General features: G+C 38.5%; 2 protein-coding genes and 1 non-coding gene across 3 annotated transcripts in view; 1 reads left to right on the top strand and 2 right to left on the bottom strand.

The window, feature by feature from the left end:
- Positions 1 to 4,333: 4,333 nt before the first annotated feature.
- On the bottom strand, positions 4,334 to 15,471 carry Dnaja1 (DnaJ heat shock protein family (Hsp40) member A1). The gene is made up of 9 exons (XM_027930828.2): positions 15,354 to 15,471; positions 14,104 to 14,245; positions 13,802 to 13,979; positions 11,558 to 11,662; positions 11,201 to 11,428; positions 7,212 to 7,326; positions 5,741 to 5,856; positions 5,378 to 5,478; positions 4,334 to 4,721 (listed from the first exon to the last, which is right to left on the bottom strand). The coding sequence occupies exons 2-9, from the start codon at positions 14,233 to 14,235 to the stop codon at positions 4,503 to 4,505; spliced, it is 1,194 nt and encodes a 397-aa protein (XP_027786629.1). The 5' UTR covers positions 14,236 to 14,245; positions 15,354 to 15,471; the 3' UTR covers positions 4,334 to 4,502.
- LOC114089329 (U1 spliceosomal RNA) lies at positions 10,565 to 10,733 on the bottom strand. Its single transcript, XR_011704202.1, has one exon. It is a non-coding gene; the product is annotated as a U1 spliceosomal RNA (small nuclear RNA).
- Aptx (aprataxin) overlaps positions 15,028 to 19,377 on the top strand; it is a 29,980-nt gene continuing 25,630 nt past the window's right edge. Inside the window, exon 1 of the mRNA XM_027930831.3 lies at positions 15,028 to 15,355. The gene's annotated coding sequence lies outside the window, so the exon portion shown is untranslated. The remainder of the gene's footprint in view (positions 15,356 to 19,377) is intronic.

Genomic DNA, 19,377 nt, shown 5'->3' with positions numbered 1-19,377 from the left:
TTTTTTTCCTGGCACTCAAACCACTGAGCCACATCCCCAGCCCTATTTTGTATTTTATTTAGAGACAGGGTCTGAGTTGCCTCACCATTGCTTAGGCTGGCTTTGAACCTGCAATCTGTCTCAGACTCTCAAGCCGCTGAGATAACAGGCTTATGCCACTTCACTTTAGCTGTCTTCAGTACTGGGGATTGAATCCAGGAGTACTCTTCCTGAAGAGTTACATTACCAGCCCCTGGACTTGAACTTGTGATCCTCTTGCCCTGATCAGCCTCCCCAGTAGCTGGGATTAAGTATGTGCCATTGCACCTGACTTCTTATTTAAATACTACTGGGACTGAACCCAGGGCAAATGCTAGATAAATGCTCTACCACTGAGCTACATCCTCAGCACTTTATTTTACCTTTGATTGTTACTTGAAATGCAGTTTGATCCTGTGCCTGGCATGTAATGCTCAATATTGGCTGAATCTGGCACAGCATTAAGAAATCTCTCACATTCTATAACCTATTTCCCTTTTGCCAAAAAAACCTGCAGCTTTTGTCCAAGATGTCATTTTGACATTTAAAAATGCTAGTTGAAAGCCAGGTATAGGGACACAATTCCAGTGAGTCTGGAAACTGAAGTGGGATCCTAAGTTTGGGGTTAGCCTGGGCAAATTAGCCAGACTGTCTCAAAAAGAAAAGAGGTGGGGAAAGGGTTGGGAATATAATTCCTCCCTGGTTCAGTCCCCCAGTACTGGGGGAAAAAAAAATGCTGGGAGTTGAATATAGCCATTAGTTTAGAATTCTCATGAATGTCATTCCAGTTAAGTCTTTTACTTAAAAAAGTTTAAACTGGGACATGAAAACAGCTTATGCTCAAATTCTTTACAAAAACTTTCCTTTGAAAAGTTAGGTTTTTGACTTAGTCCTTGACTTCATGAGCTGGCAACTGGATATTGCTTAGTTTGTGCTAGTTTACAGTCAAGAATCTAGTCAGTCAGCACACATTCATTTCTTCCAGGAATTTTTATGGAGCACTTCTATTCCTAGCATCAAGTGCTGGGGATGGTGCAAAAAAGGCTAGTTTCTGCCTTATGGTAAAGAAGAGCTAGACAAAAAGAGTGATATGCTGATGGGTTAGGAAAACATTTCTGGAGGTGACCATAAAAGAAGGACCAGGAGGAAGAGTTGAAAGTAAAGTTGTTTGGCATCTAAGGAGAGAGAACCTTTCCAGGAATGGCAAATTGGCAAGGCAGCAAGGTAAGTGCTAGACAAATTGGTAGTCTTGGGAGACCAGGCCAAAGCCTGGATTAGAAGACATTACATTTTTAAATTAACGTAATGCATGTTGAGCAAACAAAATTGAAAATATTTTTGCCTTTTATTCCACACAAAACTCAAGATAGGGTTAAAAATGGTAGTGCACTCATTGTCTCGTGACTAACTTTAGTTCTTTCCAGCACTTCATCTTTTGCATCTCCCTAGGTTCCAGAGAAAGAGGGATCAGCACCTGAGTCTGGGCCACTTTGGCAGGAGAGCCCACCCCAGCTACATGGGGTTAGGGGCTGAAGATCAGGTGGTGCTACTCCTTTACTTTCTAAAAACTACAGCCTTGGACTAAGGTTGGGCTTGGAGGTAAAATGGTCATCTAGCATGCAGGAGGCCCTGGATTTGTTCTGAAGGGCAACAACCTCCAGCCAGGGATCATGTTACCATTATGATGGCAGAGGCTAAAGGGAGTTGGGTGCCAAGGATCTATGTGCACTTATTCTGAAATTAAGTATATGGGTTTAGGTTCCTGGGAGTTTAGTACATAAACTCAAAAATATGTGGCATTAAAGTTCATTAGATTAAGAACCTATGTCCTATGCTCCACTTAATATCTGAGATACCACCCTAAGGTATTCCAAAGCAACATGTTTTTAAATGACATGAAATTTTAGGTATGTATCCTCTTTACTATTTCCACTAATATAGCCTTTATTAAGCTCTTTGTTACTATGTAATCAGCCTTATTTAAGTCTCAGAACCACTTCAGTAGGGAGATTCTATTAAGACCCCACAAATAAGGGGCTGGGCATGTAGCTCAGTGGTAGAATGCTTGTTTCACATGTATGAGATACACCACATAAAAAAAAAAATAAAAAAAGACTGGGGACAGTAAAGATGGTAGAATGAGATAGACATTATTACCCTAGTATATGTATGACTGGACATATGGTGCAAAGCTATATCGTGTACAACCAGAGAAACAAAGTTGTGCTGCCGTTTTGTAAAATGAATCAAAATGCATTCTGCTGTAATATATACCTACTTAAATAAATTAAAAAAGAGATAAAAGACCCCACAAATACATAAGAAAAAATGATTTCCAGACATGATATACTTTAATAACACAACTTGCATGGAGCTCACATTGAAAACCAGATAATTCCAGAGCTCCATTTCTTCCTTCTCCTGCTGTTTTCCTCAATTTTTAAGAGTTTAGGCTAGGGCAAAGAAACCATGGATTGTTTCTCCACATTCTGTTAAATATTTACCCAAGCAAACCACAGGTAGTGAGGTAAGTGGAAATAAATGAATTGCAAGAATCTGGACCTGGGGGCTGGGGATGTGGCTCAAGTGGTAGCGCGCTCGCCTAGTATGCATGAGGCACTGGGTTCGATTCTCAGCACCACATAAAGATATTGTGTCTACCTAAAACTAAAAAATAAATATTTAAAAAAAAAAAAAAAAAAAAAAAAAAAAAAAGAATCTGGACCTGTCTTTGTAGTCACTAGCTTTTACTCAGACTAGAACACTGGTCTTAATGTTACCTGGCAACTTGTTTCAAAGACAAATTCTTAGGTCCTACCCCAGACTTACAGCATCAAATTGGTAGTGAGGCCTGGCAAACATGTTCAAATTTGAGAAGCCAGTAGACTAGAGAGGGTGGTTTTCCCATTAAAAAAAAGGTGTTTAAATTCCTGCTATCTCCAAAGGTGGATGAGATGACACATTTTGAAAGATAAAATGTGCAAGAATGGCATTTTTTGTATTGTGCATTCTCTTTTCTATGCTTTTAGAGCTTCCTTTCCCACTATCTGAGAAGTTGCTGTAAAGTACAGTATGCATCATGTTGGGAAGTCCTCCTGACACTGATAGCCAAGATTGAGAACCAGTGTCAAACCAACACTGAACATCTGGATATTATTTTTTACCCCAAGTTTAGTTTCTCCTCTTTAGTGCATGAGGGAAACTTTCAGGCTACTTCCAGATTGGAAATGTTTAAGGCAGGAAGTTATTATTATCCTCAACCCCAGTGGTTAACAAGTTTTTAAAGCCCCTTTCCTCTTGATTCATACCAAGTCAACCCTCTACTTTCACTCCCCACCCATGTTTAATATTAAGCATTTAATTATCTTAATATTAATTTTGTTGCTAATTTTAAGTAAAATGAAGCTATGTATCTTAATTAAAATCTAATGCTTTTATGATCTGAGGGGGGAAAAAAAAAGCCTGTAGTGACACACTGGAAATGCTTTGTAATCAGTATATTAAGGAGACATTCATACATTTCAAGAACTGCTTAAATTCTGATATCCAGATTTAAGCATGTGAACATATGATGACTTTTAAACATACAGTTAAAGCTATTCATCATATTTGCTAGACTACCAACATCAAATTACAGTTACTTTGGAGCATAAGTCAAATGGTTTAAGCCTGTAACATACCTAAGGAACACCTTTCCTATATTATACATGCAAACTACTTTTCCATGTATAGGTCTGGATTTCACTACCAGGGCTTACCATGGTCCAAAGAGAAGGGAAAAATGTAACCAGGACTGGTCAACACAGTTTTGTATATATGTGTATGTATATATATATATTTTTTAAAAGATGGCACAATAGAAGGGAATGCAATTCTACAAGTGCAAGCCCTTAAGAAGCAGCATATAATGATAAACCCCATCTTTTGAAAGGTATCATTTCTTTCACTGATACCAGAAGCAAAATTATACATTATGTCACCTTCAAGTAAGTTGAGGCAATAGAATGCAGAGTCATCACAAGAGTCCCACTTAATACAAATAACTAGACAGACCAACACTCCTCTACAAATTAAGTTTTCTTTTTCTGATTGCAAGTTAAATACAGAGTTTTAATTTTATAGCTTAACAATGAAGGGTCATACACTGAAATCAACACATATACCTAGTATTTCAGTCTAAGTTTGTCCACATACACAGCTGAAATCAATTACAAGGTATGGCCTAACAGATGCTAGGGGAACTTTTTTAAAAGTAGTTTTTACAGGTATCAAACAACTTCTTGCACACTGAAGTCATCATACATACAGGGCAAAGTCAGAGCTTTTATATTTGCGTTTATTCTTCATTTAACTTTTAAAACACTACTATAATTGAATATTAAAACAAAAACAATAGCAAGTAGTGAGCATATTATGATTATAGTCCTTCACTCATTCACTACTGCATATGAAATGCCTGCAGTGAGTGTTATTCACTGGCCCCATTAAGAGGTTTGACACTGAACACCACCTCTGGGATGATGTTCATCATCCTCATATGCTTCTCCATTATAATGGCGCCGTCTTTCCTGATTTGGATCAAAGTCCACCAGTTCTACCTGATCCATCTCATCAGTCTCTTCCACTTCCTTCCTCTCAGGTAGGAGTTTTTCCAGCAAAGAGAGTTTGTCAGGAGACAGAAAGCCATTTTCAGGAAAGTTTACCTACAAAAAGAAATTTGTTAATTCAATTTCATTATTAGCTTCTTCAAGTATCATGGACTCATTTCCCCCAGAAAAACAATTTTTAAACGAATATGTCAAAGGTCAATACTGTGAACCCCAGTTTAAGAATTTTGACAAAAGTCAGGTCTTTTTTGTTCTTGCTGTACTGGGATCTAACCGAGGACCCTGTGTATATTGGGCCAAGTGTTAATCTACATACCAAACTCCTAAAGAAAAATTTGAGACAGAAGATCTAAGTTGCCCAGGCTGGGCTTGCATTTGTGATCTCCTGCCACAGTCTCATGAATAATTGGTAAGCATGTGCTAATACAACAAGCAAAAGCCAGGTCTTCAAAACAAAAAACGCTGGTTATAGCACTGCTTCACTCAGCAAACAGATATTTAAAACATAAGAATCCACCCTCAGAAACATTTAATCCTTAAGAGATTAACAAAGCTCTTTTGACTTTAAAAAGGTCATCCCTTTCTTAATGATGCAAATAAACCCATCCCCAACTTGTTATTAAGTAACAATAAGATCAATATATATCTTTTTATGCAAGGGGGAAATGAGATTATTTGGCACTCAGAAAATGTTAATTCTAACCAATGATTAAGCTAACCATTCTCAAATACCCTAGAGTATTATAGCTTACCTTAAACTCGATGATTAGGCGACCCTTTTCATATGGTCTACGATAAATTGGCATACCTTCATTTAGCACACACTTTATATCTCCATGCTTGACAATCTGACCTAAAAACATCAAAGTCAAGTTCTAAGTATGGCTATATTTTTACATGGCAAGGAAAACAATAAAGGAAATGTCCTAACTGATAGGAGTTCATTTATGAGGCAGAACAATCCTAGTCTCTTCTGTTTATGACCTTATCAACCCAGGGAAGGATATATAATTAGGAGGAAGAAAAAATACCAGTTATCTCCAAGTGCCTCTACTTTTTAGTTATTAGGAGATTAGGAAAACTAGAATAGGGAAAAACTCATCTAGTTACCATACCTGGATGAGAGGTGATGACTATGGTTCGATTATCAAGAGTAGATATTGGCTTCTGGAAGCCACATAATGCTTCCACCAGCTGTATGTCCATACACATGAAAAGGTCTTCTCCTCGTCTATATCAATGCAAACATGGCACATATTTACATCCTTCAAACTACCAATGATTAAAAGTACCAGAGTGGGCAACTGCTTTCTTCTTTTTAAACATTTTTTTGGGTACCAGGGATTGAACTCAGGGACACTCAACCATTGAGCTACATCCCTAGCCCTATTTTGTATTTTATTTAAGAGACAGGGTCTCACCGAGTTGCTTAGTGCCTTGCTGTAGCTGAGGCTGGCTTTGAACTCGTGATCCTCCTGCCTCAGGCTCCCGAGCCACTGGGATTATAGGCATGCACCTCGCTGCTTTCTTCTTGAACGATGCAGTTCACATACAGTAACCCCTCCCAATCCCCCTAAAAATGGAACAGAGCTAACAACTGGGAACAGCAGTTCCTGGACAAGGCTTTAAAATCCTTCCACACATTCTGGTAACCTGTACCACTTAACATTTAAAATAAAGTTTCTTGGAAAAGAAAAAAATTCTCATAAGAATGAGGTTTAAAGAAAGAAAATACAGGGCTGGGGCTGTGGCTCAATGATAGAGCACTTGCCTGGCACTGGATTTGATCCCTAGCACCACATAAAAATCAGTAAAATAAAGGCATTGTATCCATCTACAACTGATTAAAAAACATTTTTTAAAGAAGTAAAAAAGTAAATAAATAAAAAGAAAGCAAATATACATCAGGAACAGAAAACATTACAGTGTATAAATTTAAACAGACCTGGGCTGGGTCCTAGATTATTTAGGCTCTGTGAAATTAAATAATGGAGACAACAGATTTCAAGGAATAGTAAGAATTTCCTTATTGATATGTCATCCTGAACTCGTCAGCATTCCTCATTATTTTTGAGACATTTGTGAAACACCACCCCACATAATCCATTCTAAACCAGTTCTTTGAAGATGTTGTCCCCAATCCTATTATCAGTCTCTCATGTTTCAGCGATGGATATATTTAATATGTTCACTGTTAACGATCAACTTTCTTGTGTTTCAACATAAGTTCATCATAAACTCAATGTTAAATATTTTATAGCAGTAGACCTGAATTTACATACACCTGAGCCCAAACTTCTCTTTTGAGATAGTTTTAGATAGTTACACTTAAAAGCAACTCAATATATCACTAACTCAGGATTGAAAACTGGTGAAAGCGCTATGACCTTATGACTGAGGGTAAAATTTTGTCTAGGGATGTTTCCCTCCAAGTACCCACTCATGCTCATAGAAAACATCTCCTAATTGAAATACACCTTTTAAGTTTCAGATTAGGATTTCCAGAAATAACGTTCTAAGGGAAGCTCATTTAAATCAAAACAAATAAAAACAACCAAATATACAATATGTCATTTAAGTATTTACCGAGTAAAAACAGCATGGTCCTTCTGATCTAACACAATGATAATATCTCCTGGTTCCAGTCCTGGCTCTTGGTCTCCTTCACCATGGAATGTTATCTTTTGTCCATCTTTCATGCCTAAAAACAAGAGAACAACATGTACTTTTGCTGAATATCCATCCATCACTGAGGTGAGAACTGCAAAATCTACTAAAACACACAGATTTGTTTGTGTATACATGAAAAACAAATGCTAAAATCTTGTGGATGGTAAATTATCAGAGAAATGTCTAATGACTTCTTAATCAGTTCAGTTTGTTACTAAAGAAAGCTATCAAATAGAAAACAAACTCTAGAAGCAAACAGACAAGACTTCAAAGCTCAGAGCTGCTATTTAGTGGCTGGACTACTCTGGGGAACTAAGTTGCATAACCTTTCTTCTAAGTTTCAACTTTCCCAAAGAGACACCTAACTCATTAGAGCTTTTGAGAGGATTTAAGTAAAAAACGCCTATGCTATCACATTAAGGGAGGAAAAAAAAAAAAAAAAAAAAGGGACAGGGCCATCAAGTTACACACAAAAGTACAAAGCAACAAACTGTGCAAACTGCTCCCCACCCCAAAATACCTAGGCCAGTACCAAACTGGCAGATGGTAAACATTATAGCCAATAAATGTTAATTACTTCCACTCTCACATTTAAGAATCTTTTCCAAGAGGCTTGCATCACGGCCCTGTGGTAGAGCACTTGTCTAGCATGTGAGGCACTGAGTTTGATTCGCAGCATCGCATACAAATAAATGAATAAAATAAAGGTCCATCAACATCTTAAAAAAAAAAATTTAAAACAAGACTTTTTCAAGTTATTTATATTAAGTCTAACAGTAAAAAATCAACTTTCTTTTCACTATTGTACCATTTATAATAGAGTATCTAGATATAAACTAAAAATATTTAAAATGTGCAATATTGGGTCTAAGGGTATAGCTTGATGGTAGAACACTTGTTTGGCATATGCATGCAAGGCTCTGGTTTCGATCCTTCAATACTACAGCAATAAAAATACTACTGGGAAGGGGGGGAAGAGGTTTAGTGGCCAATGTCAAAAACACAGATGGGGGCCTGGGGATATAGGTCAGTTGGTAGAGTGCTTGCCTCACATGCATAAGGCTCTGGGTTCAATCCCCAGCACCACCCCCCAAAAGAAAAAACACACAGGGAAGACGATTTTCCAGCAGGATATTTTTAAAAAGATCAGTATTTTTACTGATTCTCCTCAACTTCTATTTCTCTCTGCCCCATATACTTTAGTTCAGTAAAGGCTATAACATCTCTAACAACTTAACTAATGATTACCAAGGTCACTGAACATAAACAATTGTGATTCCACATTTTAGAAATAAGCATACATATGCATACATAAACGTCCACTCCATACAAATACAGTCAACAGTACAATGGATTTCCATAGATTAATCGAGATTCCATGGTTAACCTATGATTAATATTTTATGTATTGTACTTCCACATGTTCTCCCCACGTTATTCTGAAGCAAAATTAATCCATAAATACTCCAGTATGGACTTAAAACCAATACCGATCAGTACTGACAAAATTTAATAATCTGTCTTTAAACTATATACTAGCAAAGTAATTGTCTTGTTACATCAGTAAAGCAGTTAAATTCAGCTAATTTTTCTTGGTTGTTCTCAATGTAAAGAGCACACCATTAATAGCATCATTTGCAATCAATGCTCTAAGTATATATTGCTGTATTTAAGAGAAGACATCAAACTAAAGAGAAAAACTCAGCACAAACCCTATTCATCATGGGCCAGTTAAATTCATTTGTAAATCAAATTTATAAAAATACGTAAAAGTTACCTGGTTAATTAAAAATTTTTGTGAGAGGGCAGTTACCATGATTTACATGATAGACTTTATATATATATATATATTTATTCTACATCTTCCCGATAATATATATAACTATAGTTATACCTTGATTGGCCAGGGAAGCCAATATTAAAACACCACAGAAATACCAATTTCTACTTCTTCCCGATAATATATATATATAACTATAGTTATACCTTGATACCAGCAGGAAACTGGTCCTTGATCTGGCTCAAACACCAAAATCTGAGGATGCTAAAGTCCCTTATACAATAAAATGATGTAGCATTTGCATATAACCTATGCACATCTTCCTGCACACTTAATCATGTCTAAATTACTTGTAACATAGTACAATTAAGTTGCAAATAGTTTTTGTATTACATTGTTTTAAGAAGCGATGACAAGGGGGGAAAAATCTATACATATTCAGTCCAATGAATATTGTACTGAATATATATTGTATTGAATATATACAGTCCCCAAATATTTTCAACCCAAAGTTGGCTAAATCTGCAGATGCACAACAAAGGGTAACTTTAATATAACTACTTAATTAATGTGAGTTGTATATTACTATGGAAAGATGCTCATACTATCAGTTCCAGTTTGACAGGTACAATATTAGTTTCATTTTATAAAAGCACTCTGAAAGAGATTATTACCATAATGTTGACTGTTTCACAGAATTACACATAACCAATTTTTCTCTGGGGTTATACATATTTCTAAAATGAACATGCATTGCTGTAATACATCTAAAATTTTAAAATAAACCGACAAAATTAAGAGAATAACAAAAATAGTTTAATCTTAAAATGCATAAATATAAAAAAGTTACATAGTTATAACCTAGAGCCCAATAGGTAGAAACTGAGAGGGATATCATAAAACTTCAAAAGCCAAAAAACCAGAATGAGTCATCTAAATCCTTACAAATCAATTAAGAAACGGAACATTATGACAGGCATGGTAGCATACACCTACAGTACCAGTTAGTCACAAGACGGAGGCAGGGGGATGGCTTAAGCCCAGGGGTTTGATGGCACCTGGGCAACACATTGAGATGTTTTTCAAAGAAAACGGGGCAAAGAAAAAAAGGGAACAAGAAATTCAGCATTTTAATACAATAATGGGGAAGAGTCAATTAAGAAGTGGACAAATAAGAACATTTAAACATGTTCTTAAGATGAATTTTTTTTGATAATACAATTTTCTTTATTAAAAATAATTTACAGCATCAGTAACATATACACAATTGTCATCAACTGAACTTTGCCTCCAATATATTTCTATACAATACTTAACATTATTGAACTTAAAACTGTTATACTGTTTTGTTGGCTTTTAAATAATAGACAATGATTTATAGATACATGAGATATATGGTTCCATAGCCACATATTGTGTGTAAAATTGATAGAAACATCAGCACTGTCACCCTTTAGGGGGAAAAAAAAATCAAAACAAAAAAACACTAAGAAAGCCAAAGTCCATCCCCTTCCCCCCCACTTTTTATACTCCAAATCAAACTAAGATAAGGCATTTGGGGAAATCGCAGGGGTCAGCACATCCGGAGTGCAATGGATAAGCCTCGCCCTGGGAAAACCACCTTCGTGATCATGGTATCTCCCCTGCCAGGTAAGTATCTTAAGATGAATTTTAACGAGGCCATTCTTCATTTAAACCTTTCTCTCCTCCCAAATCCTTAAAAGTATGCATATCTTTTAATCTAATAATTCTTAAAGATATTAAGAATGGGTACACAGCTTAACTGTAATTTAATTTTAAAAGGTCAAAAGAATTCTGGTGCAACAGGAATTAAGTTTGCATGGGACATTATTCAATCACTTATGCCAGAAAAATGACCCTCTTACATTGAAGGGTTTCTGAATCTTCCTAATGAATAACAGTGCCTTTTTTTTTTTTAAGATGTTGATGGACCTTTAGTTTATTCATTTATTTTCATGTGGTGCTGAGAATTGAACCAAGTGCCTCACACATGCTAGACAAGCACTTTACTATTGTGCCACAACCCCACCTATAAAAACAGTATATATTTTTAAATAGTATTATTAAACTTGCCATGGAATTTCCTCTAGGGATCAGAACTCACCTTTGTCAATATGAACTTCCAGAATCTTCTTCTCTCGAACTATCTTCCTTCCATTGCAGCTTTTACATCTATCTTTAGGACTGATCCGTTCCCCATGGCCCTGGCACTCCATGCACACAGACTGAATTTGCTGAACCATTCCAGGTCCTATCTGATGAATTCTTATTTGCATTCCAGTACCTCGGCAGTTGGGACAGCACTCTACTGCTCCTTTCTTACCACCTCGGCCTTAAAGTGTTTAAAAGAAATTTATGTGTAAGTTTAGCAACAGATACAGTAATGCACATCTGTCAAGTTTTACCTATTCAGTCTTTAGCTCCATTTTCAGTTATGTAAAGGAATGTTAAAAGATCATACCTTCACATTTGTCACAAATCACATTCTTTTGCAGAGCCAGTTTTCTTGTTGCACCATTATATAAGTCTTCTAATGTTACTGAGAGCTGGTGCACAACGTTTTTACCTAGAACAAAACACTACTCATTAAAAATCCATCTAAAATGCTATTATCTTATGTTGAAGGCACTATAAAAATTGGTAAAGAATAATGAAAAATGAGCCTCATAAGGATCCATCATCAGTTGAGCACCTATTCACAGAATGTTTACCACATTATCACATGTGATCGTGGAACTGTGATAAAATTACAGATGAGGAAAATTGGGTCAGAGACTAACATGCCCAAGGACACAGACATACTATCTTAGAAATATGGCAATTAAAGATATTACCTCCAAATTCAAGGTTAGCTAAGTAAGCTCATTTCACAAATAATTCAAATACGTATTTCTGTGCCAATGTTTTCTTTGAAGCTTTCACTCAGTATGACATTGAGCAACAGAGTCAATTACTTCATCCAAAATTCTTTAGCACAGTAAATTCCTACCAGTCAAGATTGGACAGGGAAGCCAATTAAGACACCACTGAAATATCAATTTCTACTTCTTCCCGATTCAGTAGGAACAGCACATTTACCACTGGGCCAGCGCTGGTTGTTTTAAAGGATAAATTTATCATACCCTTCATAACTGCATTGCTCAACAGAACTTTCTGCAGTAATGGAAATGTTTTAGTTGTACTGTCCAGTATAGCAGCCACTAGTCACATGTGTTTAGTGGGCACATAAAAGTGTGATGACTACTTCAACTGAAGAATTGCATTTTCTCTTTTATCCCAAATTAATACAAATTTAAAGATCTCCAGGTGGCCTGAGGCTTCAAAGGAGTGTCACACATTACTTTCATATTAGAACAGGGAGTAGAGTTTTGAGATCACATAAGGACAGTATGACAACAGAAATAAAACCATTTCCCAATGGTTAGTTAATAAGTTTCTAGCTAATGATTCCACAAGGACTTTATCCACTGCAACACTATTGCCTTATGCATGACTGAAAAAAGTTCTCAAACTCTTTTCTGGACAATATGCCTATTGAACATTTTAACTTCCTAAATAGAATGTGAAGCATTAACAACTATATCCTTCTGCTCCTAGCTGTATCTTTGGGTTCTATTATCACAAACAGTCCATGTAGTTGGTTATGGCATGCTGAAAGCCACCCTTTTCATCAACCTTTTTACAGTACTGGGGACTGAATTCAGGAACCTTCTTCTACCTCTGTGCTACACACCCAAGCCCTTCTTCAGTTTGAATCAGGATCTTGCTAAGTTGCTCATGCAGGCCTGGGAGGCTTGTGATGCTCCTGCCTCAGTCCCCAAGTATCTAGAATTACAGGAATATATCACCATTCTCAGCTCACTGTAACTTTTATGTGGAAAGTACAGGCAAGGAAAAAGTAAAAGTTTCTAGAGTTTGGTCAAGTGATAAATTTTAGGCCAATTCTTTATTTTAAAAAAGATAAAAACTACAAATACTTTTCTGTATGACAAACCATCTAATGGTTTATTAAACAAGTGATTCTGGGTTTCTGATTTTGTTTTTAGTAAACTATTAACATAATCCTCTCCTGAATATAAAAACATCTGCCCTTGCTTGTATAAACTACACAGGGAACAAAGTGAGATTGTCTTCTCTTGACTGGAACACTTATTCCATGTACAGCCTACAGATCACTTTTCTGCTAAATAGTCAATGTACATATTTTGAGGAAAACAAAGATGAATCAAGAATAAAAAGATAATGGGCTATATAGTCAATGAGCCTATGTTTTCAATGCGACCTCTACTGTTTCTTTTGCTATGAGCTTGGATAATTTATTTCTGAACTTTAATAACTCACCTGACTGAAAAAGGCACATACCATGGGTTCCAGGGCACAGGAACCAAATAAGATTTGCAAAGGGTTTTAAAACTATGTTGCTATGCTTTGTTCCTTAATTAATGTTTGGTAACCTGACGGAGTTGGATGTATCCAACCAAGGGCTTTAAAAGCACTCATTTGTTACCATTTGATTGGCTTAGCTATTTTTAGTTACACAAAATCTCATTTATAAAATTACACCAGAAATCAAACAGAAGCAGTTTATGGGTCAATCTACAACATTATACCAACAAGTCAACAAGCATTTAAAAGGAGTGATTTCTCAAAAATTTGTTTGATCAACAGCTAATGAAACTTGCTGCATGTAGTAGATCTTTCTTACCTCTCCTTTCTCTCTGCATCCTTCCTCCTCCTCCAAAAAACATATCAAAGATGTCCATGGGGGAGCCAAAACCACCACCTGCTCCACCCTCCTTAATTGCCTGTTCTCCTCCTTTGTCATATAATTCCCTTTTCTTGGCATCAGAGAGAACTTCATAAGCTTGAGAAATCTGTTTAAACTATTTGAGAAAAGGAGAGTCAATTTTCTTAAAAACAACAACAACAACAAGCTCAATTTCAGACAGTAATAGAAACACTTTACATATCGGCAAAGAACTACTCAGATGTTCACAAGTTACTTGCCTTTTCTCCTTCATTTGGATTCTTATCAGGGTGGTACTTCAAGGCCAGTTTTCTGTAGGCCTTTTTTAATTCTTCCTGGGTGGCATTGGGTTTGACCCCCAAAACATCATAGTAAGTGGTTTCTTTCACCATTTTCTACAGCCTGAAATAAAAATGCAATTTTAATCAGCTTTCAGCTGGTAGTTTTTAATTAGTAAAGTCAAGAGTAGGGCACAGCAAACTGTTACTTTGTTAAATCTGATTTTAAAAACACCACCTCTGCTAAACTTCACAGAAATGTAACAGTTCCTGATAATTCAGCTACAAGTTCTAGTTAACTAAATGTAAGCGAAAAATCATCAAGGAATTCAAAAGCGTTCTAGCAGCTGGTTCCTTCTCTCCCACACTACAGCTTCCGTAGTGTTAACCCGACTGTAATCTGGATTCTTGTGTTCTCCCTTCCCCCTGAGGTGGTGACAACAGTAATCAAAAGGGGCACTAATAGATTCACTCCATTGATTACATTTTCACTGTCTTTACACTGATAAACGCCATACACCATCCCCAAGACCCCAAGGTACATGCGGTGAGAGAGGGGTTTATGAAACTGGTTCCAGAAAGCAAGCCCCCCCCCCCCACCGCCGAGTCACAATTATTGGGGAAGGAGCGCTTAACTGTATTTTTGTCACATTGCTTAAAACCTCCCTACTTTCACAGCCGAACCCCTCTCGCCCCTCAGGTGAGCGTAGTTAATCGTCCTTAGGTTCCCCCTGCACTTGGCGCCGACCGTGAAGGTTTCCTTCCTTTCTCCCTCCCACCCAGGATCGAAGGGGCGGAGGGGGAAGCCCAGCCCTCAACAAAGAGAGGGAGGGGAGACAGGAGAAGCGAAAGCAGCAGCCTCGCTCGGCTCCTCCCGCAGCCCCTCGCCCCTGCCTCACTCCTGCGCGTGCGCGCAGAATTGCCCACCCGGAGCGAGCGCGGGCAGAGGGGCGCGGGGGCGCGCACGGAGGGGAAATCCAAGGCTGCTCCTTGGAGAGCTTAGGCTGGGTGGGGGAGGCTCAAAAAAGGTCTTGGACCCTCTCCCTACGACCTGGGAATAGGTTGCCGGGGCACCACACCGGCCCTCCAAAAAATGGAATTATGGATCTAGGAACCGACAACCCTCCCGCCCACGCGGAGCCAACCGCCTCCCAACTGCGGCTCCATCCAGCTTCCTGGTGCCGCCAACAGCGTTAGCTAGGAGACAGAGGAGCGCGAGGGCTGAAACTCACCGGTGAGCGGGCTGGGGCCGTTGTGAGGGAGTGGGAAGGAGCGCGTAACTGTGTGCAGCCGGGGCAGCCGCCGCTCCTCCGCCTCTCACCGAGCGTTCTGGAAAGTTCCGCCCGGCGCGCCGCAGCCGTCGTCTTTTGTAGCCGGGCTGGGGCGCGTCACTCGCCGGAAGTCCCGCCCCTTCAGCCCCTGCCGCCGCCCCGCGGTTACCCGGCAACGGCGCGGGGGCGCTCGGGCCGGGAAGGGCTGTGCCGAACGGCCTTGTGGGGAAGGGTGCAAGCCCGGTTCCCGAGGCTCGTGGAATCTTCTGGAGCCCTTAGCTCCGCTGTGCGGGCTAGGAAATACTGGTGTCTCCTGCTGGAGCCGGTATGGCCTAGGAGCGGTGCGATTCTGAGGCAATTTGGGGTTCTAAATCAGTGGGGTCACCGTTCAGGAGGACCAGGAAGGGATCGGGTACAGGGTCCTGGAAAGGAGCTGTGTTCAGAAGGGGAGCCTTTTGGAACAAAGCGCGGCACCCAGCCCCCGGCGCCTCCTTCGCTCTTTTCGGCGTGTTTAATCGCTTTAGTTCTGAGCCCGGAGGTTCTAGAAACTCGCCGAGCAAGGCGGGCCTAGTCCCAGACCAAGCTCACACAGGCTTGCCTCTTGCTCTTTTCCACGCGCAGCTCAGAGCTTCGTAGTTCACCAGACTGCGGGTTCCTAGACACTTGTTATATCAGCGTCCGACCTTGCAGGCTCCTGGATCTTGCTGGTTGCTTTGTGTCGAGGACAGGTATCCTGGGGCTGAACAGGGAGAGGATTGGAAAACCTTGATGCAAAGAGAACTATGGATTGTGGTCAAATTTCCCCCCAGTTTGAGTAATAGCAATAAAGGCTGTTAACAAATTAATTATTCCACATCACTTTTAAGTCGCACCGGTCAGTTAACCAGGATTTGCAGTCTGTAAAGTGAGTCTTTAGACTTTCAAATATTATGACAGAAACATAGTGAGAAATGGAGTCCGTCTACCTTATTCAACAACACAACAAATACAGTATCTACCACCGAAGAAACTGGAGAGACAAAGTTAAAAATACCCGATTCACTTTAGACTTTAGGCTTAGACTTTAGTGTGGAGCCAAATGAGTCAAAGAACTGAAAGAGAAACTACAATAGAGGTCAGCACAGGGGAGGTTCCTGTTTTCAGATAGATCAGGTAGAGTTTTGCTATGAAGTTGGCAATTGAGGTGAGTTTTGAAGAAGGGAGAAAGTATAAAGGACAAGGCAAAAGGGAAGACTAAAGTGGTGGAATATGTTTTTAGAAAATTGCAAGCAATTGTAGCCATAGCTAAGGGAACTGAATTGGTTCAAAGCTAGTTGGGAACACCTTCATCTCTTGGAATATCTTGACTAAGCTAAAGATTTTGAACCTTACCTTGGAAGTATCCCATGCTACCTCTTCCACCTTATCTCTTAATTTGAACTGTTATTTCATTCACACAGAACTATCTTCAGTTTTGCAAACTACTTTTTTTTACCTCTGTGCTTTTGTTTTGCCTGACAAACACTTTAGGTGTTACCTTCTCAAGTATCACCTTTGGTATAATTTTTTTTTTTCCTTTAACACTTTTAAGTGAAAATCTAATACTGCCAGGCATCATACTAGGGCTTGGTAATATAGAAATTCTGTTTAAGTTGCTGGGTGGGGTTGCTCAGTGACTCGGGAAGCTGAGGGCAGGAAGAAGGCAAGTTCTAGGCCGGCCTCAGCAACTTAGGGGAGAACCTCTCTCAAAATAAAAAGGGCTGAGGATGTAGTTCAGTGGTAAAACACCACTGGGTCCAATCCCCAGTACCAAGGGAAAAAAAGTCATGGTCCCTGCCTTGAAGAAACTCAGCACATAGGAAACCAGAAACATGAAGGAGTATAGTGTGATAGGTGATAATAAAAGTAAACTGACATGTTTAGTCGAAAAGGGGAGTCTTGCACCAACAAGTACTCAGATGAACATCTGAGGCAGAGACCAGCAAGTGTGAAAAAATGAAAAATTAGTAGAGAACAATAGTTAAATATCGTCAATGGTGTTATAGTCCTAAAGTTCCTACTTTTTACTATAACATGAGCTATGCATCTGTGAATCTAATGTTGGTTAAGCATATGAACCAGGAGTTTTTACAGTAAGATCACCATGTTTGGTGTTTTGTAAATGTTGCCATCATTTAGATGACCATTGTTTAGTGTTTGTTTCTCCCTCAGGAACCCAATGAAATTCCTACTACTTGAGAAAGGTGCAAGTATGATTCCAGCATAAAAATACCTCCTTCAGACTGCCAACATAAGACTATGATATCTGACATTGAAAATACATTTCATGTTTACAAACTCATTTATTGGGAATTCCTCATTTGAACAATACAATAAAGGTCATAAAAGTTTTTTTTTTTTTAAAGAAAAAATGTACTTTTTACTTGAACTGTATGTGTGGAGACTGTTTTTGAAAGATACACTGAAATATGTAATATGGTTACACGTGGGGGTGCTGACTGGGTAGAAGTGGATGGGAGGAAGAGATTTCACAATTTACCATTGTGTAAATTCTGAATTTTTAATTCATTTGAATGTAGTGCTTGTTTAAAAAATTAAAAAAGAATAACATCCCCTTTTTATTATATAAGCTTTGAATTAGTAACTTGTCAACCTCACCCAAAGTTAGTTTTTAAAGCAACTAAGAATTATCTATCATTAAGGCTTGGGAGGCTGAGGCAGGAGGATTGCAAGTTCAAATCCAGCCTCGTCAACTTAATGAGGCCATAAACAACAAAAACAAACAAAATCCAAGCAAGGGATGTGGCTCAGTGGTTAAGTGCCCCTGGGTTCATTCCCTGGTACCGCCCCCCACCCCCAAAGCTATCATTAGTGCTGGGAATGTAGCTCACTGATAAACATGTAAGCTAAGCATTCACTAAAAAGCACAAAACCCCCCAAATACCTATCATTACATATTTTGACTTTTTTTCTTAATAGATTTCAATGATGTAGAAAATGTACTTATGAATATTCTTTTTCAGTAATAGAAGTTAACATTTTTAAGAAGCAAACTCAGTGGTAGAGTGCTTGCCTAACATGTGAGAGTCCCAGGTTTAATCCCCAGCACTGCTGTAAAGAAAAGAAAAAAGAAAAACATTCTTATTTACATAAAATATAAAAACATTAGCAATAACTTTATATATGATCTTTTTTGTATAGAAGTGGGATCATATTGCCAGCCTATAATCCCAAGGATTTGGGAGGCTGAGGCAGGAGGATTGCAAGTTTAAGGCCAACCTGGGAACCTTAGGGAGACTCCCAAAAGAAAAAAATAAAAAGGGCTGGGAATTCACCTCCATGGGAAAGCACCCCTGAGTTCAATCCCCAGTACCACCAAGGAAAAAGAGAAAAAAAAGGGATCATATTACACATGATGTTTACAATTTGCCTTTTACACTTTATTGTCTTTTTATTGTTAGGATAAATAAATCTACCTTGTCTTTTTTTGAAAACTTCATAATATATAGTATGACTATTCCCATTGATGAACATTTCAGCAATTTCCAGTGTTCTACAAACACTTTGTTGTTGCAGTGCTGGGGAGTGAACCAAGGCATGCTCTACCGCTGAATTACATCCTTAGCCTTTTAAATATTTTATTTTGAGACAAGGTCTTTCTGTGTTGCCCAGGCTGGCCTTGAACATACTCTCCTCCTGCCTTGGCTTCCTGAGTCACTAGGATGACAGGCATATGCCCAGCTATATTGGCACTTTTATGTTAGGGATAGTTGATATTAGTCTGTCACACATTACAGTTATTGCCTTTAGTGTATTGGGTTTTCATTTAATGTCTCTCTATATATATTTTGGCCATTTAAAGTTTATAAGGCTAAGTAAAAGCCACATTTCATTGGGATACTTTGCAACTTTCAATAAATTGTATGGCTAGATCATAAGTGTCCATGGAGTTTAACTGGAGATGACTATAGCCATGGCAGGAGCCAAGTCATAAGGGCTTGGGCAC

Source organism: Marmota flaviventris, chromosome 13 (assembly GCF_047511675.1).
Source record: "Marmota flaviventris isolate mMarFla1 chromosome 13, mMarFla1.hap1, whole genome shotgun sequence".
In the NCBI taxonomy this organism is placed as follows: Eukaryota; Metazoa; Chordata; class Mammalia; order Rodentia; family Sciuridae; genus Marmota; species Marmota flaviventris.
This window is presented reverse-complemented; position numbering and strand designations above follow the sequence as displayed.

Coding starts and splice junctions, on each gene's coding strand:
- Dnaja1 (XM_027930828.2), bottom strand. CDS start 14,235: ATGGTGAAAGAAACCACTTACTATGATGTTTTGGGGGTCAAACCCAAT. Junction 11,663..13,801: donor GATGCAGAGAGAAAGGAGAG/GTAAGAAAGATC, acceptor GTTTTGTTCTAG/GTAAAAACGTTGTGCACCAG. Junction 5,857..7,211: donor GACCATGCTGTTTTTACTCG/GTAAATACTTAA, acceptor GCATTGATATAG/ACGAGGAGAAGACCTTTTCA.